This window comes from Gallus gallus, chromosome 1, assembly GCF_016699485.2.
Source record: "Gallus gallus isolate bGalGal1 chromosome 1, bGalGal1.mat.broiler.GRCg7b, whole genome shotgun sequence".
In the NCBI taxonomy this organism is placed as follows: Eukaryota; Metazoa; Chordata; class Aves; order Galliformes; family Phasianidae; genus Gallus; species Gallus gallus.
The window spans coordinates 135,440,242-135,466,291 of record NC_052532.1 but is presented as its reverse complement, the minus strand read 5'-3'; the positions used below and the strand labels follow the sequence as shown (position 1 = coordinate 135,466,291).

General features: G+C 39.5%; 1 protein-coding gene across 11 annotated transcripts in view; it reads right to left on the bottom strand.

The window, feature by feature from the left end:
* NCK1 (NCK adaptor protein 1) overlaps positions 1-26,050 on the bottom strand; it is an 83,059-nt gene that overhangs the window by 7,568 nt on the left and 49,441 nt on the right. For 8 of the 11 annotated variants that reach the window (XM_046941053.1, XM_046941073.1, XM_040699199.2 and 5 more), the window contains 2 exons: positions 20,903-21,144; positions 1,303-2,024 (listed from right to left, as the gene is read on the bottom strand). In XM_046941053.1, the coding sequence (XP_046797009.1) occupies positions 1,303-2,024; positions 20,903-21,128 (948 nt within the window). In that variant the 5' untranslated portion in view covers positions 21,129-21,144. The remainder of the gene's footprint in view (positions 1-1,302; positions 2,025-20,902; positions 21,145-26,050) is intronic. The other 3 variants (XM_046941063.1, XM_046941057.1, XM_046941065.1) reach the window with 1 other exon arrangement.

The window sequence follows — 26,050 nt, the reverse complement described above, 5'->3', positions numbered from 1 at the left end:
ACTTACATAAGGAACAGTACAGGGGAACAGTTTTTCCTCAGTTCCACAGGCAATTGTGATAAAGGCTACCACCAGTTCTAAGCAGAAGCGATGTATGCAACCAACACAGCCTCCTGAAGACACGCTGGAGTCAAGAAGTTGTCCCTCCTTTAAATTAAGTTTCAAGCAGTTCACGCTGCTTTAATTTTTGTTTGCAATCCACAAGTCAGCTTAATTCACAATACAGGAAAAATGTCACAGAGAGAGATGCCTGGAGCTGACTGTTTTTTAATAGTACTGCACCCTCAACTTAAAAGACTGAGATGACATAACTATATGGATTTTGAATTTTTATACCCAAAGTAACAGAACATTTGGATGGAAGTATGTGCTAAACAATTTATCCTCATGGAATAATGGTCCTACAGTTGAAACAACGAATGCAGAATAACCCTGATGAGAAATTAAGATTCAGCTTTTTGTAATGTTTCAAAGGTGTAATGGGGAATTATTAAAACCTGCCACCTTTTAAAAATCACAGCAAAGGGATATCTAAATTCAGAGCGCCTCAACTACGCTTCCTCTGGCCTCAACATTCATGAAAGGCCTTTCAGTGCAATTTCAAATTTGCACTTCCAGATTTATAATAATCCCTAATCAGCATTACTCATATCCCCTCTGATGTCACCAAGGCCCTATTTCCAAGTAATATGAGCCACTGACTTGACCTTTTTTGTTGTGCATTATAATGCTGACAGTTAGATACAATAATTTCATCCTATTACAACCTAAACAATCTGAGTAGAGCAGAAGTACATTAAATTTGAATTTCATCAATAATTTAAATGATCTAGTTTAAAGAATCCGTTATTAACCTATGCTAATTAAAGGCAAAACAAAACTGACCAACGCAAACATCCCATTTTAAATTGGCTTTAAATTAAAATTAATGTCTAATCTTGTAATTTGCAAGAATTTTTTTCCTTGTAGTGCTATAAACTTGAGAAGGATCGCATATGAGGATATACATGAAATGTCAGACAGAAGCTTGAAATATCTAGTTACTTGTCTGCTAATTAAAAACCCTGGATAATACAGTCCACAGTTGTTAAATTTCAGTGTAAATGTAAATGTCACCGCGTTTCTGTAAGAGATTGATTCTCACATACGGTACGTGTATCAGTTCGTAGCACTGAAACACTGCTTGTTTCTTTAGGGATGAAAAGTCCTTCTCCGGGGTACCATAATGACGAGCTTCCACACTTGCTAAACCATACATTACATGCTTTAATATAAAGACTGTGGTGCTGAGTTATCACTTACCGAAGATTCACTATCTCTAACAAGGAAGTCTCCTTCCACTCCCCTCTCGTTTAGGGCACATTCTGCTTGATGTCGGGTAACATTCCCATAATACCACTCTCTTCCAGCAAATCGTCCAGTAGAAGATGGTCCCGTGTAGCTTATCTGAGGTGGATGGGAAGTGTTAATGGTAGGACCATCGCTAATGATTACTACATAGTTTTTAGGAACAAGACCAATTTGCCCTCTGGAATTTTTACATTTCCACCATTCTGGGTCATTTTCTGGCTTTTCAATGACTTCCATTGTTTCCCCCTTTTCAAAATTGAGCTCTTCTTCTGTGACGGAGCTGAATGGATACAGTGTCTGAACAACGTGGAGTACTTTGGTGCCCTGGCCGTTACTCATGGAAGCGCCTTTCCTCAAGCTGAGGAAGCTCGGTGAATCTGCTGTGGCCTCCTCAACTTCCTCCACTACATAGTTCGAAGGAAACCAGCCAATCTGTCCATTGTAGCTCCCTCTCCACCAGCCATCGCTGCACTTCTCCATGACAATGACCCGGGACCCTTTGACAAGGGACAGTTCATCCTCTCTCTCCGCCACATAGGCAAATTTGACATAGGCAGGAATGTTGAGGTCATAGATGCGGTCTGCACTGCTGCCATTGGAAGGGTACTCTGCATCTGTGCTGGGAGTGGGCGAGGCGTCTCGTGCGCTCGTCTTTCTTTTTGTTTTTCCTAAGCCTGTTAAATGAAGACAGAAGCGGAAAGTGGTCACTCAACATCCTCCCCACACCGCAGACACTAAGTGTAGCAATGCACACCTACGTCACTTCAAATCTCATCTCTCTATAACGGAGATCTCATCTCTAATGACGCAGACTGTTGGAAAGCACAGCAACACCTTTAAGAGATGATCTTTAACGCCTTGCTTATACACCATTATGTACGGCACTACCATCACTCTCTTCCCTTCCCAATAGTACCAGAATCTTAACACATTCAAAAACACTGGTTTCCTCATCATGGAAACTTCCATGAATCCCAAAAAGGTTTGCACAATTTGGTGTTATATCTCTTAAAAATCCAGTTAACCTATCACGTCTTTTCATTTTAGTGATGACTTTAATTTGACTCAAGCAAAACACAGAATGGCCTGGGTTGAAAAGGACCAAAACGATCATCTAGTTTCAACCCCCCTGCTGTGTGCAGGGTCACCAGCATGGAAAAGAAATATGCAAAAATAAACCAGCAGAGGAATAAAACCTTAGTTTCTCTACAGATAACATTCTGCTCTCTTCATTTTTCACTTCAGTCCCCAGGCAGCTACAGCTGCAAGCATTTCCAGCTGCAAGCCCTCTTGTGAAACCTGCACCTCTTTCACCTAAATTTAGCCATGTACCACAGAAGTGTTGACCTCACAATGAGAAGGACTAGGGGAGTACATCCCCCCAAAATACCCCAGTTCTGCTTCAATTACACGAACGGCTTCAATTACAGAATTACATACAATAAACAAAAGTAACAACAATACCATTACATTCTTTTCTGGGGTGTAATGAGGAGGAAAAGCTGCACCATTCACTTTCACACTTCTGCAGCAAAGGCTGCTTAAACTTACATATAAACAAAAAGATAAAAATAAGTAACCGTCTATTCTGAAATTCAGCTATAAAAGTTCAGAAGATAACACTAAAGATGAAATCCCACAAGCCAAGCAACATCCAAAATGTCATGCATTGGACAGAATGCAAAAAAAAACAATGTAGAAATCAGAGATTTTACACTTTTTTTTTTCCACGCATCTAGATCTTTATTGGGAGGAGAGAGATTCACTTCAGACACTATGAATACATACTGATTATGGAAGAATGAATGAAAAAAATGAGACTTTGTTCTTGTTTCTTGAAATACGTGTATTAGAAGGAAAAGCATGCAATTTCATTTTAACAATTCAGAACACTTGAGTTGGGCCATGACAGCACTGAAAAATGTGAGTATTACAACTATATATATATATATATACATACACACACGCACACACATATATATATACACACACACGTATGTGTACATGGGTATACATATATATATATATACACATACACGTACAAATGTATTAAATAGAATAACTCAGTTGAAAAGGGCCTACAGAGATCCAAGTCCAACTGCCATACCAGGGCTAACATACAAGAACTCAAAACTATGTTTAGTGCAGCTATCTGGCATACTTTGCAGGTTTAGCTGAACAGCACACATAAACAGTGCAGAGGTAACCTCATCACATGTAAGAAGAATTAAATACATTAATTTCTGCAGTCTTAACATCTCAGAAGACCGCAGAAAATTCCAATGATCCTAAGTGTTTCCTGACCTTCTTGAGCAGTTCCTTGCTTCCTGTTGGAGCCTTCTTACATCCTAATGTAATTCTAAGTACTTAATTTGAGCTGAGAGCCTGCGGCTGCCCTTTCAGACAAAACGACAGAGGCCAGCTTATTGTGCTGGTGGAGACAATTGCAGGAAAGCAGTGCTTTTATGCCAAGCAAGCTTTAATCGAAAGTTGGCCAGGGGCTGATCTCTGCCAAGATCATTGGAATTTTTCATCAGTGTAGAGATCATTTTCAACCAAAAGGCAAGGATGTATACAGTATGAGAATTAAGGAGCATTATATTAGGATAATATAAACAAACGCAACTTAAGGGTCATTTAGTTAGAACATCCTCGTTACAACTTCATGCAGAACAAGCAACTGCATCTCAGTGGATTCATCCCACATAAAGCCTTATACAAAGATGGAACTTTCTCAATTAAAAGCCTAGGTTTTGTTATGCTTTATAAGGGAGATATAAAGCACTGCACCTTGGATTACAGCAGAACTAATAAAATTGAGAAAAGGAGCAGCTGATGAAGCATCTGGCCAGAATACAACTGGTTAAGAAGAGCACTGAGGTAATAGAAGATACAGGGATGCAATGTGATAAGAGAAATGTCATAAACAGAAGCATCTACAGAAAAAAAAAGACAAAACCTGCTAACAAACCATCAAAAAAACACACTTGTAAAAACAAATAAAAAAACAACAGACAATCATCTGAAATCTAATGAAGGTGAGTAAAGATTTAGGCAAAGGTTATTATGCAGGCACTTTCTTTTACTTGGAGTTTCACCAGGCTGCATCTTTTCCCACAGACTTTCCAATGCTGTGCTTGACATTTCAAGCATTCCTTTCCATCCTCCCCATTCAAAACAAACCATGACAGTGCAGGAAAAGTCAGATATGTGGCTGGCTTTCTTTATCAGTAAAGGCAAATACATGGACTTCTTTACTTCGAGCTCTAATATTTAATGTAACTGAACTTCTTAAGGATGATAACAAGCTACTAATCAACCTTTCAGAATACCATGCACCAAAGTTCTGGTTTTCAAACAATTCAAGGTAAGGAAGTACTCAGAGCCATCTGTAGCCAAGCTCAGTAAAGTGTATGGACAACATTATCTACCAGTCATTGTAATGTGAGGTTGTAAGATCCATAACTGTATCTATGGGAGAAGAGGATACAAGTTGTTCCATGAGCAGAACGAGGGAAATCTGTTCCTGTTTTTCTCCTTGTACCTTCTGCTGCACCATTCCTCCCTGCCTCTGCCAGCTCCTGCAGCACCCTCAGCTACAGCCCCCCTTATCAGATGACTGCCTTTGCACCTCAGCTTCTTTTCATACCTGTGAAGCCTGTTCCACCTCCCACCACGTACTGCCCTCCCTGGCCAGCATTGGCTGCCTGCCTGGTGATGCCCATCTTGCTTGAGCTCCCACAAGGTAGGAATGCACTGGGATCACTGGGGTTCCCATCAAGTGGGGGAACATGACAGTGCCCCTCCTAGATCCTGAACTGCAGAGAAGTGGTTCCTTTACCTCCACTAGTCTGTCAGGTTTGCCTGAAATTGGCAGTTACCAAGGGTAGACAGATGGGTGGACAATGACAGCTGACTGTGACAGCATGACTAGTGCAAGCCTCATTTCCTTAGGAAACAAGTCTAAAAATATAATTTAGTAGGATGTCTGGTCATAGCTAAGCAACAATTAAGTGAGAATTGTGAAATTTATAACATACATCCATAACAAAAATCACAACTCCATTAAAAAAAACCTACAACCTACAGAAGTTATATCTGAAAGAGTAAAAACTGCACATTTCTACCTGCTACTATAAGAATTTTTCATTTACTACTATTTATAAGGGTACTGCCCTATTCCTACTGCCAAACCAAATGAAGCCCACGTAAGGAATTTTGTAGGAAACAGAACATTTGGGCACACCTGGAAGAGCTGAATACACTTACGACTGTAGGTGTAATTTCAGCACTCTCACTGTCTTGGCTGCACTAGTAGGCATGTTTGCATTGAAAGGCAACCGCATGTTCACAGTTCAACTCATAGGTTACAGTTCACCTAAAGCCATAATCCTTTGTTACACAACTAACCATTGTGAAGAGAATTCCAAAACCATGGATTAGCTTTCAAGTGAGTGGAAAAAGAGTGGGAGCACATGGAATGCAAAGCAGCAGAAAGCCTCTTTCATCTTATGGTGCCTGGTAGGAAATAGCTCTGTTCATAACTTACAGTTGGCCCATGCTAAATTATTTCATTTTTATCTCTTACCAACAAATTGCCAAGTAATGTGAGTGGGTTCAATATTTGGTTGGATGCATTGCTGGAAAAAACAATACAAAAAAAAAAAAACCCCAAAACAATAACAAAAAACAGCCACTGGTTAGCATCATTTCCAGAGAACAAAAGCAATCCACTGCAAATCTTCCTTTTCTCTACAGCGAAAGAAATCCTCTGGCCTTAAGTACCACCAGGGAGACCTAGAAATGTGCCTCCTGGCTTACCTTCCCTCCTCCTTCAGTGTCTCAGTTGCAGCTTTAAGCACAGGTTGTTTTCTAAGCAGCAGCACTAAGGAAGACCCGTTTCCTATGAATTTGCTTCCTGTCTCTGAAATCCTCATTGCGAAAGCCCAGCCTTGCACCCTTTCACTTCCAGTATCTCTCTGTTGCAATACTGTGGGTCCTCCAGCCCCAGCCCATGCTTCCCAACAGGGGAATTTCCTTCTGTTCACCCCTGCTGTGACCCAGTGCTTTGACACTGTCACTTCCCCAACCTTCCTCTGCTGCTCCTGGCCAAGCACTCTGTCCAGAGCCTTGCTGGCCAGCAGAAAGAAGAGGTGCTCCATACCCGAGCAGTCCAGCCCTCTCCTGCTAAAACCACTGGGAGGATTTCTCTCCTCCTGCCCCCCACAAGGCACCAAAACCAGGCTACTTGGCTAGGAAAACTACTGGTGCTTGGGATAGAAAAGTGTAACCATGTTTAAAACTTAATTCTACTTTATCAAATACTTAGAATACATAATACACTTGTATTCTCATGGCAAAAAAAAAAAAATCCTTTCTGAAAATTTATATTTGCTAATTGCAATTTTTGTTTCTCACCATCTTTGCCAGACGAAAGCCCATTTCCTAAGCAGATATATTCACTTAGTTTCAGTAAGACTTATTTACTAATTTTGCCCCACAAGCTGCAGTCCTTGCCTGAAACTGTTCCAACTTTCTGCATTTAAGCTGCTTTTCCTCATCCCCAGAGGTGAAATGACCAGACTCACTGATGTGGCTGTGTGATGGATCTCCACAGGCTTATCAACACTCCAAGCTACTTGGTTGAGTTCTTTTTAAGAATAACATGCATTTATGCACATTAAAAATTTCAGTCAATTCCCAAGGCCCATTTCTGAAAAAAAAAATTGGCAAATGAAATTAGCGTCCTCTACATTCTTACAACCTGATTTTTCTAAAACCTTTTCTGATTTCAATACATATACAATGGGCAAAAGCGTATTCAGTAGCTTACTTATGACCAAATCAACTTCATGGGATTAAAAAAAACAAACAAACCACACACAAATCTAAACAGAGGCCTTTAAGAAAAAAAGACACAATACAGGAAAACTGTATCAAGAAGTTAGAGGCAACACTGAACAGTTTCCAAACAGAATTCCTCAATCCAGAACTCCTGGAAAGAGACATCACTAAATGCGCTACACAAGATTATTTAAGAAACCATCAGAAACTTTTTATTAAAATACTGAAAGCAATTAAGGATGAATTTCTTTTTTCCAGTTCCCTCACTGGTTCCACAGTAAGTTATTTCTAATCTAAAATAAATAAATAATAAAAATACAGAAAACCACAACAGAAGCGAATAGAGAACTCACTGCCTCAGAACAACTGAGTTCTCGGAAACTACTTCCTCCACATGATTAGGTTTCTACTGAATGTCAGTCTTCAGATATCTTGTACCAATCACAGGCTGGCAGGGCCCTCTGTGTCCCTCAGTCCCACCTACTCCCAAGAAGGGCACCCAGGGCCATGGCCAGGCGGCTGCTGGAGACCCCCAAGGAGGAGACCCCTCAGCCTCTGGGCAGCCCGTGCCAGTGCTCTGCCACCAAAGATTAAGTAATCACACATGCACCCCAAAAAAAATGAACATATTATGCAAGGCTCTGTCAAAAGCTGCTCATTAACCGACATAATTTTAGTGGGATCAACCCCCCACTGATTTTGGTGCATCAGCCAAACATGAAAATTCTCCTTGGCTCCCTGCTGTCATCAGCACTGGTGCTCAGACTCCAGAGCTGTGGTTTGCTTGGCCTGATGAGTTGGTGATTTCGTTTGATTGGAGCTGTTTCTCAACTTCCTAATTGGGACTTCATGACAATGTCCTTTAGAAAGATGCTTAATTTCAACATTTTCATTCACAACTATCCAATATCAAACTGACTAAAACATAAAGTATGAAAAGGGAAGGAAAAAACGAGCCAATTCTGGAAGATGGTCCTTCAGCTACTGCCTTAAATCATACCCACTCTAACAGAGATCTCACGTGGGATATTAAAACACAGATTTGAAACATCAGGCAGGACAATTTGAAAATATGAGGGCTGCTCGGAAAGTAATGCCTCCTATGTTATGATAATGGCCCACAATGTCAGAGGTGGATGTTGGTGGGATGGCAGTAGAGGTTGAACTTTCCCACCTATATTCATTTACACGTTGTTGCCATGTGACAGATGGCAGCAGAGGGGCACTCTGACACAACGGTGTCTGACATGGAAGTGCATATGAAGCAAAGGTGTGTCACTGAATTGTATCACCTCCATGCAGAAAAAAATGGCACCCATTGTCATGCATCAATGTTTGCTGAAGGTTTATGGAGATCAAACAGTGGATGGGAGCAAAGCAGTGGGTGGTGTATTTCAGCAGTGGTAGCAGTGACATAGCCTTGCCACTGTCTGGATGGCTATGCAAGCTTTTGTGACCATGTCATGCAGGCTCTTGTTTAGTGCTGGCAAAAATGCATAGCTAATGGTGGTCACACTGTTGAAAAAGCGTGTTTTATAGCTGAGAATTTGTTCTGTGAAATACTGTTACTGAGCTCTTTGTATCTGTTGTAGTTTCCATGGAAATAAATAGAAGGCATTACTTTCAGAGCAACCTATGTATATTTAAGAGGGAAAAAAGAAAACAATTTAAGAAAGGATCTCTCACTGGCTTTCCAAACAATCAGTTACTACAATTTCTACACATTGCTGGTAATTCTCTGAATTTAAAGAAAAATCTTAAAAGCTTACTTGTAAAATTGTTCGTACATCCTTAAAGGTATTTCAATTTGTGTAGTCTCAGAGTAAAATGCTTTATACAGTCCTACTTGCTTTATTGTTAAAAACTGATCAGAGAAGCCACCATCAAAAAATATGAGAACTGTAAATTTTTTATGAAAGTATTTTCATTTTAATCCTTTTTTTTTTTAAATAATGTTTTTCTTGAAAAGTAAACATATTATAATTCAGATTGAAACTGGGCTGGAAAGAGCTGAAGAACGTACTATTCATACAAAACATGGATGAGGCTGAAAAAACTCAACTTAGTCCAACGTGCGTACAGAATTCCTGATATAAATACCTAGAACAAGAGCTAACTTAAATACATCAGTATACTGACAAGAGTTAGTAAAATACTCTTGAGAAGACATTTCAGTCAACTTCAGTGATTAAAAGGTTAAGAAATCAGTTTCAACTAAGATGGAAATAAGTCCTCTTTTACTCAAATATAAAACCAGGGCGGATCTTCCACTTAAATCCTTGAAGACAAGGTACCAGAGACTGCCACTCCATTTACTAACTAAATGTTTTGTGTTAGATGTAGCAGAAGGGACCAAATTTATCAAATCCCATTCTTGTTTATACAACATTTTAGCTTATTTTAAAGGTCCTTAAAATGATTTTTGTGCATTTTAAGAGGACTGCAATTCCATGTGGTTTCACACACATGGAGTAAAAACAATTGCCCTTTTCTGTTTACCAAATAATTTATTCATGTCCTTTGACTAAGGGCCTGAATAAGTACACATTACTGCATACAGCTAATATGTATGCAAAATGTACACTGCCTTCCTTCAACAAAAAATGAATTATATTAAGAAAGAAGTAATTTCCAGGAAAATTCTTAAGAAAAAAACCAAAGTGATTTAAATGAAACAATTTATCCAAATCAGAAATAAATATGCAACTTTTTGACAGCTGGAATGCACAGATCACACCTTTATGCAGCTTTATTTTAGTTGGTTTTATATAAAAATTTAAACTAACTTGTTTTTGCATCAGTATTAAAAAGGCATTCCGTAGACTGAAGTTTCTTACATTGCACGGAAAGAAAAAAACAAATGCCTGTGCATTTTCAGCCTGCAACCTCCCACCTCTTCTTCGCTGCCTCCACACCTCCACACTTGGCTCAAAGGCCGAGTGTCCATACAGAATATTTGGTTCCTCAGAAGCTTCCCATTAACAGTGCTCTTCTAAGAACACTGCTGTAAATTCCAGAGAAATTTCACCTGAATTTGTGATACAGAAGTGAAGTCTTACAGTTGTAATAATGGCGTAGGCTTGTTGGTTTGGTTTTTTTTTTTTTTTTTTGCATGCTCTTTAAGAAGTTCAATATCAAGAAAGGCCTCACTAGGAAAAAAAAAAATCAGAAAATGGAAACTCATCTTTAAATGTCAAAGTAAAATTCTGACATTTCTAAAACCAGGCTGCTTTATCACTAGCTTTCTTTTTTTTTTTTTTCCCCTCCAAATACAGGAAGTACTGTCAAAGTTTCCCATATAGCAACCACTATTTGGTACAGAGACTTCCATAAGAAATGAACTCAACAACTGTATTAAAAACAACTACTACGCTAATTCCTGTAATTTAGATGTTGTTAAACATGCTTATCTCTTACCAGGAAAAGTACATTCCAATTTCACTGCCAGATAATGAATTTCCTGTACCAAGAGCATTTCAGAGCCAAGAGGTTTAGATGAAAGATGTTCTACGTGGAGTTACATAGAGTTTTTCAAAGGCACCGAACACACGAGGCAAAGGCTTCCATCAGTGGTCTCATGTATTTTCCTACTCCGGTGCAAAAGTGAAGTAGAAGTCTCACCTGGCAAAATTGAAAGAGCCTTGGGATTTTAAATCTCATACAGAGTATAAGAGGCATACAAAATGGATGGACTTTCTCAAAGTCATCTGGATCTGTCTATGAATTTCTGTCTATAAGACAGAATACACTTTACATATAGTCTTCACTTTCAAACAGAAATAGTTTTAAAAATGTTTCCACTCACATCGTAATCTTATTACCCCACTGAGTTTTGTAGCATGCCATGATAAGAAAAAATAACCCAAGGCAACCCTAACGTTCTAAGAAAATATTAAAATAAGAGTCACGTCTTCCCAAATCTAATTAAAAGCAAACAGACACGTTTACTGTTGAAATGACTGTCAAGGAAAGCCATGTTTGCCACTAGGAATCCTACTCCACAAAAAAAAAAAAAAAGAAAAAAGAAGTGGTGGACATTGTCTTTGGCATACCAGGTTTTTAATTCACTGGATGCTTGCATACAGTGTCAGCATCGAGATTCTGCTCAATGCCATACTCCACAAAATGAAACGTCTTTGAGACTCAGGGAAGGGATGGAAATCTCCTCTTGTACATGCTAAGACAAAACTAATTGATTTTTGGCATGTGTACTAATTTAGAAGTTTTGTTTGTTTGGTATGAAACTAGGCCACCGGCTGGCAACTTATCTTTCAGGTCTTCTAAAAGTGGTGCTGTGGAAACTGATTATGCCCGAAGAAACAAACTGATGCTCTGTGAGACCTTGGAAGATGAAATGCTCAACAGCCAGGTTGGGGGGTGGGGAGGGAATCACTGAAGAGATCCAGTGATATTGAAAGAGCTATTTGGGGATGCACGCGGGAGGAAATACTTGCATCTGAATCAGAGGAAATCCTCCCACAATACTTACAGTAGAAAGAGCAGCCATTGCCATGTCAATACAGAAGAACAGTTCATCCTCTGAGTCACTGAAATTCTTCAGAAGTGGTATCCCCGAGAGCACTCTGTGTATGAGAGCACTCAGTGTGTACCTCTTCTGCCAGCCATGTTACTTTGGTGCATGTGTGGGTCACAGCTACATGCAGCAAGCCAAGTACAGGCTGCAAGAGGGTTCAGGAAAACCCAGTGGCAGTGGGATGACTCTCTTGAACAGGAATCTACAGAAGTACTTAGTACTGAAAATGAGACATCCGAGGCCAAACACAAATACATGCTGAAACATCAGAGGCTAATCAAGAAGCAAAATCAAGACCCTCAGACTGCAACAGCTGAGGGCAGTAACACCACCCAAGAAACCACCACACGCAGCCATGCACATAGCTCAGGTGACTGTCGTATCTTTGCAAGATGTGGTTATGACTGAAACAAAGGACTGTTCTGCAGTACATAAGTGTCAAACTGCACCTCCAAGCACAAGCACGCAGGCCGAGAAGGGGGAGGGGAAGACCCCATTACACAAAGCCTCCAATACAAAGAAAGCATTCTTTCTAAAATCAGCGAGGTTTCTTTATGCCCTCAGCCTTGCAACATTTCACTGCAGCTAGATTAGAAAAAATCTGCCAAAAGGTACAGCACAAAAAAAAAGGTTCCCTTTTTTTTTTTTCCCCTTCAAGTTATTAAAGCAGCAAATCCTTTAAATAATCCATCCCAATAAATAATTCGCATAGAAGAAACTTTCAACAGAATGTAATACGTGCAACTGAAAACTGAAAGAACAGCCAAGCTGGGTTCCAGGTGCCAGCTGGAGCTCAGGGGCACTGCAAGAAGCAGCAGGTTCTGCTTTCACGACCGCTGTTTCTGACTTTACACCAAGGATCAGATAAAAGGTCTGCTATACACATCCGGCACCGCAGGCCTTTATCGAGAACAAGCAGCAGCATTACCAAATGATGCTTGGTGTTTTTTTTTCCCCCATAGACTGCTTTGCTGTTTCAACATTTTTTTTTCCTTTTGAGTACAAATTCTTTTAGAAATTATAACATGGTATTTTTGAGAAGGTCCAGTTTTAGTTTCTCAGAACACAGACTTCAATTTGTTTAGTACTACTGTTACTGGACAAAGCTTACTAGGCATATAAGTTACATAACACTGTAACAGTCATACAGTATGCCCATAACCATAAATGTGCAACTTTCTTTTGCATGTCCTGGGTTACTATTTTAGTATATATAGCGAAACACCAATTCAGAATGATTAAATTCTTCTGCTATTATTTATATGTATACATTTAATCAACGTTGAGATAGCAGGCCCTACCTTGTCAATGGGATCTTCCTCTATCACATTCCACAGACAGAAATACTGCTATTAAATATCTCCAGACCTTCAAAGATCATCAGTGGACTGCAGAAAGCAGATTAACCTAAATCTAGGTTATGATGATGATCATAAGGCAGACATATTTCCAGGAAGTAGAAAAGCAGTTGAATTCCTTGCTGTACCACTCCAGTGGCATTAGCACCACTAATTACTAACCGTGAATGCTATAAATAAGAACAGAAGAAACTCATTCCGAGTGTTATGAAATCCCTGAGAGCATATTCCCTTTCTGTCTTCTTGGTATCTAGTAACAGCAATCCACTATCAGACTGGCTTATTATTGCTCTGAAGACAGTAAAAATGCAGTTGTTCAACCACCCAAGAAATCACCTAAACAGTTACTATCAGCTTTTGTTACCGCCACAAAATCACATTCCTCAATTTCATCATCGATGAAGAATGAAGACTTTTGCCATCCTTATTTTGAGCAAGACAACTTAAAAACCGGATGTGGAACAGCAAATAAGTGCTTTTGTTGAGCAGATGCAACTATGAAATAAACTACATATATTTTGGAAAGCTTAGGATCAATTTGTACCGCACATGAGAACTTTGACTACTTTCTCTATATATACATGAGCTAAATTTCAGTATAGATGTTGCTTATAAGTGCCAACAACAAACTGACTCATCCAGTCCTCCAAGAGACATGACAGACATGTCACTACTGTCATACCCCAAAATTTTGATAAACTAGAAGGCTTAGAAGCAACATGTGGTGATATAGGAAAAATATTTTAAGTTCCACTGTGTTCCTACAGGAGGATTTTACTGTTAATTTCAGCTAGATATTTTACAGAAATTATGGAATCATTTAAGTTGGAAAGGTCCCTTAGGATCATTAAGTCAGCCATCCACATAATGCTACCAAGTCTACTGCTAAACCGTGTCTTTTAATGTCATGTCCAAACCTCTCTTAAACAACCCCCAGGGACTGGGACTCCACCACCTCCATGGGCAGACTGTTCCAATGCCTAACCACCCTGTCCATGAAAAAATTCTTCCCGGTATCCAATCCAAATATCCCCTGGGACATCTTGAGGCCATTACCTGACATCCTATCATGTGTCACCTGAGAAAAGGCCAACACTGTCCTCACTACAACCTCCTCGCAGATAGTTGTGGAGCAATAAGGCCCCCGACTCAGCCACCACCTCTTCAAATTCAACAACCCCAGTTCCCTCAGTCACTCCTCTTAACTCATTTTCTAGTCCCTTCACCAGCTTCATTACTCTTTACACGCACTCGAGCAACTCAATATCCTTCTTGTGGTGAATGGCCCAAAACTGGACACAGCACTTGAAGTGCAGTCTCACTAGTGCTGAATACAGATGGAAAATCAATTTCTTTGCCCTGCTGGCCATACTATTTCTGATGCAGGTCCAGATGCCGTTGGCCTTCTTGGCCACCTGGGTACGGTGCTGACTAGCATTCAGCCAGCTCCTAACCAGCACTCCAGAGTTCTTTCCTGCCAGGCATCTTCTCAGCCACTCTTCCCCAGGCCTATACCACTTTATGGGTTTGTTGTGACTCAAGGGCAGCTGCCAGCATTTATCCTTGCTGAATGCCACAGGACTGGATAGAGTCAATCAATCTAGCCCATGCAGATCCTGCTGCAGAGCCTTCCTACACTCAAGCAGATCAATGCTCCTGCCCAACTTACTGTTGTCTTCAAACTTACTGAGGACGCAACTGACCCTATCATCTAGATCACTGATAAAGAAGTTAAACAAAACTGGCCCCAGAACCGAACACCACTTGTGACTGCAGCAAATCTGATTGAACTGCATTCACAACAGTCCTTTGCGCCCAGTCATCCAGCCAGTTCCCCATCTAGCAAACAGTACATCCATGTGAGCCATGAGCAGGCAGTTTCTCTGGGTGAAAGCTGTGGGAAATAGCACCAAATGCTTTGCTAAACAAAAGACTTCCTATCATTCTTTCTTTGAAATCTTCATATACGATTAACACTATGAGAAGTAGCTACGCTCTGTAGAAAATTGAGAACATTCTTTTATGAAAAACAAAACAAAAAAGCCACAGAACGTACACAGATTTAATAAATGACTATCATTTCTTACAGGTCTGCAATAAGGAAGTTCAACAACACTGGGAACTCAAAGTTCTAACGAGATAAAAATAATTCATGTTGTCTTACAAGGCAGGGATATTTTATTAAAATGCGCTCTATAAGGTCTAAGAGATTGTGACATACATCAATAACTTTATTATACAATAAGAATGTATTTATTCTTATAGCCACTATTTTTTTACTCTATGATAAATTTAACACCCAGAAGGTGTCCAGAAAACACTGAATTTGACAACAACTAATTAGGAACAAATACAAATATTTTCAAAATGGTACTTGATCATCCTGTCGTATTACCAATTTAATGTGTTCTCTGCAATAGTAAAGCTAATAGACCCATGACAGTTTGCAGATAAATGAACACAAATTTATCAAGCAGAGTTTATGGAAGACAATTTATAGCCAAGACTGTGACAGAAATACTATGCATATTTCTCATGATTACATTTTTAAAAATAGTGCTGTAAAGAACTGGAAAAAGTTCAGGTAAAAAAACACAATAAGAGTCAAAGCAAATCTCACCAGTGAAATATTTAAGTAGTAATTCAATTTCAGCACTCAGGAAAAGATTTAGGTGTGATGTTATCAATGTCAGAACACCACCTTGAAGAAAGAAGAGCTTTCTGTTTGTAATCTGCCCTTAAATCCAGCGGAAAGAGTTACACGAAGTGACAGCCAGATGGAAGCTAGAACAAATCATGTAAGGCAACAAATTTTTACATGAGATCTCACTACAGATGGAGGAGATGTTTTCTGAAACCTTGTAGTCAAGAAGGGTCAAACTTCTGAAAGGTGTTTTGGCCTAAAACTCTGCAGCCTACCTGGCTGATCACAAAGAACAGACGATGGTTGTCAGAAGGTAGACATGGGAATAATCAAACACACACAGAAAAGTAGGCATGTGCTCACTGACAAAACGTTTGGCTGCTACTGGCATTTCTAAGAAGCCAGGTAGAAAAAAAATAACATGCCAGAACTACCCAAGTTCTTTTTTTCAAATCCTCCGAACCAAAACAAGAAATAAAGCCCACTAATCCATACACAATTTAAAGACTGATGACTTATTTACGGAATGAGTTTTTATGACCATATTATGCAGAGATAGGATGGTAATGATTTAGCTTTGGAGTAGAAAAGTATCGAAAAGAAATAAGCAGAGTCTCTCAACCAACAGTGTTTTCCATTACTGAAGAAAACAATATATTAGAAATTCTGTATTTCAGCTTTTACTAAAGCTAGTGCTTAAAGAAAAAAGAACCAGTTCTCCCCCCAGTTATCAGAAAGACATGGTTAAAATAATATTAATCTGCTCTTGCATGGGGAAATGTTAAGTACAGAATTGGGAATAAAAGTTTTTCATGTAAACGTATATAAATATATGAGAGAAAAAATACATTGGAGAGAGGAAAGGTGTAAAACCAATGATTTCTGGAAATGATAATATACAGGCACTCAGGAACCAAAGCACAGATCTACAGATTGATCAAGGTAAACAACTCAGAGGTTCATAAACGCAGGAAATTGTTTCTCTACACACAACACTTTGAAGTAATACTAGAGGAACAGTGATGCAAATAAGGACTTCTTTTCTCTCCATCTCATTTGACAACACTTCCTCTCCATGTGAAGAAATGTCCAGTGTAACAAGTGAACTGCATCTGAAATGTTACTGAAATATTTTCATAGAACCATAGAATCACTCAAGTTGGAAAAGACCTTAAAGATCATCGAGTCCAAGCATGACCTAACCATACTACCCTAACTAACTTATCCCCCGCTAAATCATGTTTTGCTGATGTATATAAGCTTAATAAGGAAGAAATGTAGGGAGTCTTGTACAGCTTGGACACTTCTGTGACATCTCATCAAGTTATCCGCCATCACTACCAAGTATTAAGTATTTTTTGCTTTCTTTGGGTAATATTTCTATGCAGTAGGACAGAGATGAAGAAGCAGGCATAGCACTGTTGCTGCAGAAGAGGGATCCTTTGGTCACGAATGCAGGGATCTCAGAGGCAGCTCTGGGGCAGTACTGGTAAGCATCCATTCAGACCCTGCCAGTACCAAGATCCCAACATGTGGGAATAGCTATTACAGGAGATCTCTGCTCGGGAGATGTACGCTGGAGGTCTTTCATTTAGCACTTAAATGAAATGTATAAAAAATATCCTCCCCGCAAAAGAACCACTGTTCTGAGGAAACTATTTTAAACTTCATTATAATGAATGAAGATGAAATTTTAATCACAGGCCTGGAAAACTGGCTTTTGCCTAAAGAATAGTAATAATTACCAGATTTCATTCAATATGAGCAAACAGAAGACTGTAATTTGAAATAGCTAAATTGCCATTAGCTTTTTTACTTTCAGTATCACTCCGTTAAGACAAAAAAGGGAATGAGAAGTTTAATCATTTAAAATACTTAGTAGGTGGCCTAAACTCTAGATTTCCTCAATTGAAAACAGTCAGACGGAGCTATGAGTCTAGAAGAGTTCAGTTGAGAAAAGAGATTTAAGAATACAGAAGTAGGATTAAACAGAAAGGTGATGAATCCAGACAGATATCAGCACAAAGTCTTGAAATCTCTCAAAGTCGCTTCAGGAAAGCAAGAAGTTTGGGAAAAAATCCCAGGTGAAAGGACTAAAAGCAGATAGAGAACAACAGAGTAAACCCTTAGAAGGAAGAAAAAGTTAATGGTGCAGAGAAGACTATTGTTTTGCAAAACCAGTAAGACAATACAAGAGCATACTTCAGAAGTTAGCAGAGGTCATCTGGGACTTGAGGTGAGCTTGTTTTCAGTCCACAAGTAACTGATTTAATGAACATATGCTAACAAGTGTTAATCAGCGTTTTAATTTGCATTCAATGCATTTAAAAGAGCTGGCTCTGAACATGTTTTATTTGCCAATATTCTTTTCGCAAACTACAATGGAAATTCCAGAAGACCAACATCGTGCTGAAAATGGGCAACTACCTTGGAATAGCAAGCTGCATGTTCCAGGTACATACAAGCTCATTAACCTCCCTTGAACCCCAAGCCAAACAACAGGAAAGCTGATGGGATTTAATTAAAAATTGTTAAAGGTCTGAAATTCAATTAACAACAGTCAACAGTTTTAGGAAATCAGTTTTCATCAAACAAGCGTGAGTTCATCTTCTGATGAGATTAAAAATTTTCCTGATAGAGCAATAGCAAGTAGGTAATAAAACTTCCATAGCGTACTTGGTTTTCCTATATGACACATCATTGAATTAACTGGTACCATAAGCTTTCATTAGAACACACATTACATGGATTAAGAACTACTCAACTGCTGCATCTTCAACACCAAACTATGGCAACCATTAATTATATAGTTCTGGTATCGATTAAATAAGAGATAGAGAGAAGCAGATCTCCATAGGATCAACAGCTTGCTGGAGTGCTGCAGTACCAAAGGTGGATCCAGGCACAACTCTATAGTCACTCTCTTTAAAGCCCATTACCTTTGCCACAGAAAGCAGCTAAGGACCTGCAATTTCTCTCTGGTCATTCCAAAAGATTTACCGTAAGCATTTGACTTACTGATTATTAAATGACTCTTTTTCTCCGCCCCCCCCCCCCCACTATTGTGGTGATGGCTTCAAATTTGACGTTTAAGGGCTAACACTCATGACCACCAATTCTCATCTGTGCTGGGTTAGTGAGCTTTTAGGTTTTTTGTGATCTTAGAAGAATTTTCTTACTTCTATAAGGAGAATATGAGTATAAAATAAATAAATATAATCACATTATTGCTGCTCACTCAGCACAAAGCATCCTCCAAGTTAGGACACGCCCTCTTGTTCTGAATGGGAAATTACTATATAGCATGACATGCAAGGCTTATATGAGAGGGTGTCACATCTAACTTGAGCCGGTCTTTGGGCTATCTATGGCTTAGGCAGCTTCTTATCACCACAGGAAGTAGGAGCGTGAATGAGCACAAGAGATGCTTGAACACTTAGCAGATAAATGTGGTCACTTCAAAAGAGAAACCTTGGTTTCGTCATGTGGTATTTACAGCCCCAACAGAGGTACACACAGATAAAATTAGAAGATATACAGGAAAACTGACAGACTGCACTTATTGTCCTTTAGAACTGCATGCAGTGGGCTGAGGTCTGAGAGACACAAGAGGGAAGGTTCATACACAAAACCACCAAGCCTTCCTCATGCTTTTTTTTGTCACCACCATAGTGCAGTGAAGCACCCTACAGCACAGAGCTTTTGTTTTTGTTAGGGTCAAGGAAGTAACCTCGAACGTATGCAGGGATACCAATTCCTTCACTATATTTCTGTTGGATGTAATTAAAAGTTTGTTTATTCAGAGTGGGTAATTACTTTCCACATTTTACACAAACATTTGATGCACTATCACAACAGAAGTGCACTTCTTTCATAAAATAATTTTAGACGGTGTACATATATATATATAAACAAAGTCTATATGAAGGAGCTTAAAATGACAATTTGGATTTTCGTCTTAACTAGTTAATTTATGTTGGAACTCATTCTTCATGCACATCTTTGAAGAGGCATAAGAAAAACTGCAGAAAGGCCTATTATTTTAAACATTATCCCTTTAAATTTGGTTATAACCTTGTCTGACTGCCACCCATTCCGCTATCCTCAACTACCACATTCTTTATTGCAGTTCAGCAATGGGTAACATAGTAATGAAAAAGGGACAAAGATCAGTTAGACACAACACCTGTGCAGAACATCTGAAATACAACTACACGAGCAACGACCATGACATTTCCAAGGGAACTTCTTTGTTTTCTAACAAGATCAATCCCAAATTCTGATTTTTCTGTAGAGTTGGTATTTTCTACAGAAAACTGAAGCAGAATGAGTTTTCCCTACATAAGAGTTTGCAAAACATAGGTAAAAACCCAAACATAAGTAAAAATACCCCCCAAACACCTCCATGCATACTGTTCTGTTCACTACATCCAAAAGCATCAACTAGCAGTTTTTTGGGCCTCTGTATGCAAACTGACCATTTATCACTACGTTTAACCTTAATCAACCATATGCAAAGCCCTTTATTTTTCAGTAACTTAGTAAGTCACTAAAATCACTGCAAAAATAATAAAACACCCTCATTTAATCTGACTTCCAAATATATTTCTTCCAAATGCACCCAACGTTTTTCAAAGTTATGTTAACTGACGATATACTTGTGAAAAAAATAAAAGCAAACATAAAACAGAGCACACACTAAGCTTGTAAGCAGAAGGATCATCACATCAGACAACAGAAGCATAACCCCTTGACACTCCACACAGCCACGCCACATAACCCCATTTATGAAGTGACTGAGCTTTGCTATGATAGCAATGCTGAACAACCCATGTACACCCTCGTATTTCTGAGAGGATCTGGCATGAGAGGAGAGGACTCAGCAGTTCCTAACTCAGTGAAAACACTGATCTTCAGCCACCGAAAATACATAACCTCTGACAAACTGGAACAAAAGTAAAACCTTATTCTCCTTTATATGATGTGAGAAAAATAGGTTACACACCACACCATCCTCCCCTAACCCCGCTCTCTCCCTCCTCCCCTCTCTCTCAGTCATTATCCAACACATCACTGAAAGAAAATCCAAAAAAGCACACAGAAGTATTTATACGCATTCCCAATCTGAAGCACATCAAGCAAATTAGACTTCAAAAACAGAAAAGGACTTACCCAACGTGTCTTTCAGATTTTTAACCAGAGAGCCTTTCTTCAAGCTGTTTTTTCGCTCCACATAATTTGATGGCACATATCCCGTTTTGTTGGCCGCGTTTCTTACCCTCCACCATGTCTTGGAATCGTCTAATAGCCAAAGACGCTCATTTTTCTTGATGTCAAGTTCTTGGTCCTGCTGTGCAGTGTAATCCCACTTTGCAATAACAATAACTTCTTCTGTCATCTTTCATGGAGTCCTTCTGCAACAAAATATTAAAACACATTCACCAATCAATTATATCACGTAAGTCTTGCTCAAATTTTTCAAGCGGTTCTGAAATATGCAAGAAAGGGGAAGGGAAAAATGAGGAACATGCTAGGAAATAAGGAAATGCTATAGAGAAAATAAATCTCAGAATGGTATTCCTTCTTTAAAAGAAGGAAAGTCATAGTGACCTTTCTTGCTTTTTCTGCCACTGAAGCATGAAAACATCTTGATAATAAAGCCTAGTCGTAAGACTGCCTCTGAATGTACACAAAATATTATTCAGATATACATTAACACGGTGGAAGTTATAAAACCCATTTAGTTTTTGCATATAGCATTATAAAACTAAGCCGAAGTTAGCACTCAAAGTTCTGATCTGAGAAAAAAAATATAGCAGTATTTCCTTCCATCCTGGTTATAATACTGAATACATACATCCTATACTCACACAGACAGATTACTTGCAAGTTTTCAGTGTTTAAACAGTTAACCATCTTTACTAGGAAGTTAAAAATGCTTCAGTAAGCAACGTAATTCAGTGAGGAAATCTCTGCCATCAGGAGGGTACTGCTCCCATAAGCCTCGGTGCAGAATGCATTGTAAGGGGAGCACAGAAGCATAGTTTTAGAAGAAGCATTTGCTTTTCTGACAAGATCAGCTTAACCCAGTCCTGTGCAGGGTGAGAATAACACCCATTGCATTCTCTTGGATCTTCCTGAATTTCTTCCCTTCACTATACTTCTCCAGAGCGAAGATCTAGCAATCTTTTTTACTTATCCCTATAGCACAAACTATCTTTTCAGAAGTTATCTGTCAGTTGCATGAAGACAACCGCATGCCTCCACATTTTTCTACACATCAGGTAATTACCAGAAACAACATAGCTCCATGACAGCCAGTAAGTACAACAGCAAGCAATGTCAGTACCACTGACATTCTAGTATATTATAATGCCAAACAAAACGAAGTTAATTTTATCCTCTACATTAGAATCATAGAAGCACAAGGGGGAAAAAGACCTTCAAGATTATCAAGTTCAACAATCAACGTGATCTACTGAGTCTCACATCCACGTGTCTGTTAAACACCTCCAGAGATGCTGTACCTGGAAGTGCAGCTGAATCAACGAAAGGCCTGGAGCACCTCAGCTGAGGGAGCCAGGTCTGTTCAGACTGGAGAAGAGGAGGCCCAGGGGGATCTCATCAATGTCTATAAAAACCTGAAGGGAGGACACAGCTAGGCTCATTTCAGTGGTGTTCAGTGACAGGACAAGAGGCCATAGGCACAAAGTGGCACAAAAGGAGGTTCCTTCTGAACACGAGGAACACTTCTGCACAGACAGAGCACAGCACAGGATGCCCAGAGGCAGTGGGGTCTCCCCCTGGGGATCTCTGGAAGCCACCTGGCCACAGCCTTGGGGCCAGAGGGACTCAGAATGCCTTAACAGAGATTTTAAACATCATTACCTCATTCAGAAATTGTTCTGTTCGGCATGCAAGTTATACATACCACTTCATTCAGAAAGGGTTCCATCTGCAATCTGTAAGCACACACTTTCTCCATTTCCAACAAGAAAATGCAGAGGAACATAAAGTAGTTAAAAACTCAATCTGAATATAGGCGTACAAGGCTGACAGCCCCAAGATGAATTCAGAAAGTTGTGATGTTTTGAACAACAAAGAAGAATAAGAACTCTGACAGTTCAAAACGCCTGCGATATACGCAGGTAGAACTGGTATTACAAGAAAAGTCATTATACCTTTAAAAAAATTCCTCCCCCTAAAACAGCGATCCTGTCTGACACTGACAAAGACGTAGGAGAGTCCAAGCTTCGGAATGCAATCTCCAATAAACAGCCCTGCTTTCTGACTCACATGAAATGGGCAGATAGCCTACAAATCGATATGCTGATGTAGCCAGGGGGAGATTGCAAACAAGTATGTTCTGGATGCCAGTGTTGTCAATATAATCTCTCTTCAATTTAGATTGGTTCATTTTACGCCAGCAATTGTAAAAAGGTCAATTCATGCTATTCCTGGGGATATGGAGAGCATGAAGAAATAGGACACTATCAGTTGGCTAATGGTGTCGCTACATGTAGTTTTCAATTATAAGGTTTTTGCAACACTAACAGGTTAAAATTATCTACCTGTACTACAAGCTATTAATTGAAAATCATAGAATCACAAGGTTGGAAAGGACCTACATGATCATCTAGTCAATCCGTCCTCCTACCACCATTACTACCTACTAAGCTGCTAGTAAGTAACAAACTAGGCATAACATTTGGTTAATGACTGACAGAGAACTAGAACTTTTCTCATTCCTCTAAATCTAAGCAAAAAAAAGCAGCCCCTCATGGTAAGAGTCATCAAGCTTTTCCCCAAAGTGCTGAGCAGGGACAGAGGCACGGGAAGAAAAACATACAAACATATGTCTGGGCTGATGACATCAGCTGCGTGGTCCTTGGAAATTCCCTCAGGACAGGGAAACTAAGCTACCTGATTTCCACAGTTCCAGCCCGTTGTTACATCAAGTTGCCACTCTGAATGAGAAATGGTGTCACGACACCAGCAGAGCCTCGTGTTACAGTTTTTGCAGAAACATAGGGGATCCGAGGTTCTCAGATGGCAGGCTCATACAGAGCCCGATACAGTGCTACACCACGGTGTTTGTGGTTTTGCTTAATGTCAATGGCACAAGGATCCCTACCCAACAGGAGACTCCTTTTTTAATAAAGAGTTAAAATGTACCTTACATCTGCAGTTAAACATCTGCCTACTTAAAGCCATACAGATGTGTACAGAGGATTTTTATTTTTTTAATGTGAGGGATCAAGATTGAACTTCTTAAAATTACTTCCTTATAGTTACTTCATTCAAGTGGCTCCATGAAGCACAATGCAGTTCTTCCTGTGACATTTGCAGAGCTAACATTTCCTTGTATGTGAATAAGGACACATTTGTTCTCCAGGAGGGGGGCTGTAGAATTAAGTTTTGAAATGTTTCTGCCACACAGCAGAAAACAAAGGACCAGAAGCAATGACATAACTAGATCTGCAGAAAACATAAGGAACCAAAACTATTACAATCTTCCCAAGCATTCAAGCATTCCATATAAATTTGACGTGCATTCACGTTGTGAAAATTCCTCTGTATATTGCTTTTAGACTGCACTATCAAAAATACTGCGGTTCCTGCAGACTCTATGTTAACATGACTCTTTTGTATCAAGAAAACACGTTTCTGCTGAGAGCACAAGCTTGTGACACATTTCTCCTCATAAAGTTCAGAAGTCCTAACAGTGAAAGACCAAACCTTCTCCTCACATCACATGAGAGTATCTCACGCTTTGACAAGCACCAGGGAAAAGCTTTGAAAAAACTATGCAAGCTTTGGGGTATATCCATACTTTCAGCCTCTGCCCTGCAAGCGTTTCCTTCACTAAGCAGTGAAGTGCTAGCAGTGCCACTAAGCTGATTTGTTCTACCAGTACTGTATATGCGAAAATGTCGTAACTAGTCAGTCACAAACCACAGAAGTTATATGCTTATAGTTATAACCCCGACGCAGCTGCATGAGAGTCCAAAAATACAAGCTAGTTATTTTACAAAACTTAGGCTGTTTAAACTTGATTCCTCCAGAAAATACGTAGTGTTTCACAGAATCAAAAGGCTGGAAGAGACCTACGAGATCATCCTGTCCAACTGCCTGCCTGCCTGCCATCAATGTTTCCCCACTAAACTACGTCTCTTAGTACAACATCTGAATGTTTCTCAAACACCTCTGGGGACAGCAACTCAACCACCTCCCTGGGCAGCCTGCGACAGCACCTGACCATTCTTGCAGAGAAGAAATGTTTCCTAACGTCCAACCTGATATTTTCTTCTGAAGATTATAGCTAGAAGTTAAGTAAGGAGAAAGTGGAAACAAAACTGAAAGCATTGCTCTGCAGGAGAAAACTCACCGTTCAGTAGTGCACTAGGATGGTAAGTGGTTTTATTACAGTGACCTCAAGCAATTCCGCTGTGATGGCAGTTTCATTAATGCTATCAGTACTACTATGGAAGTTCCAGGGCATCTTTCTACTACCTTCCGTATCTAAGGTTCACGGAGGCAGCAGTTAACTTGACAGGTAACATCTGCACTGTGCTTCACCAGAACAACCACTAACAGACAAAACCAAAGATAAAATAACTCAAAAGCAAAACACCAGCAGCACAATGCCTTGTGATTCTAAAAGCATTGCAGATCTTTAAATGAAGACAAGACTTGAAGTGTAAATGTCACAGAAAACGTCTTCAGGTAGAAGAAATTTGTTTTGAAAGAGTTATTTAGCTAGAAGTAAAAGAGCAGCTTTTGGCTACATCAAAATACACGCCTTGGGGAGGAAAAAAAAGAAAGGAGGTGGAAAAAAAAATGAGTTATTGAGAGTAAATTTCCTATTCATGCATACAACAACAGTTACCAAAACTTTCACTCTGTTCTGAAATAGAGATTTTTTTAAATCGTTTCCCAGAAGAACTGCACCAACACTAAGAACACCTGTGTGCAAGGACTGGATTGAGCTCACACGTTTCAGCCACTCTGCTCCACCATGCAGCTGACGGTTCTCTGTTAGGAGACAAGCCCTGCCTTCAGCGGGAGCTGCACTACTGCAGAAGCCCACGTGTAAATGTTCTAACACAAATACACCCTTTGGGGAGAGAAAATGGAAATTGTGCCAGGCTAGGAAGACAGTAAACAACAGCTCAGCGAAGGGAAGTCAGTTACAAACAGACTGCACTCAAAGGCTGCTCAAACAGGTGAGGGACATTAGTTAACACTACAACACAACAATGCAAACAATGTTTCAGAATATTTACGTAAGCTTAAATATAGAGAAACTTTGTGTGCTTC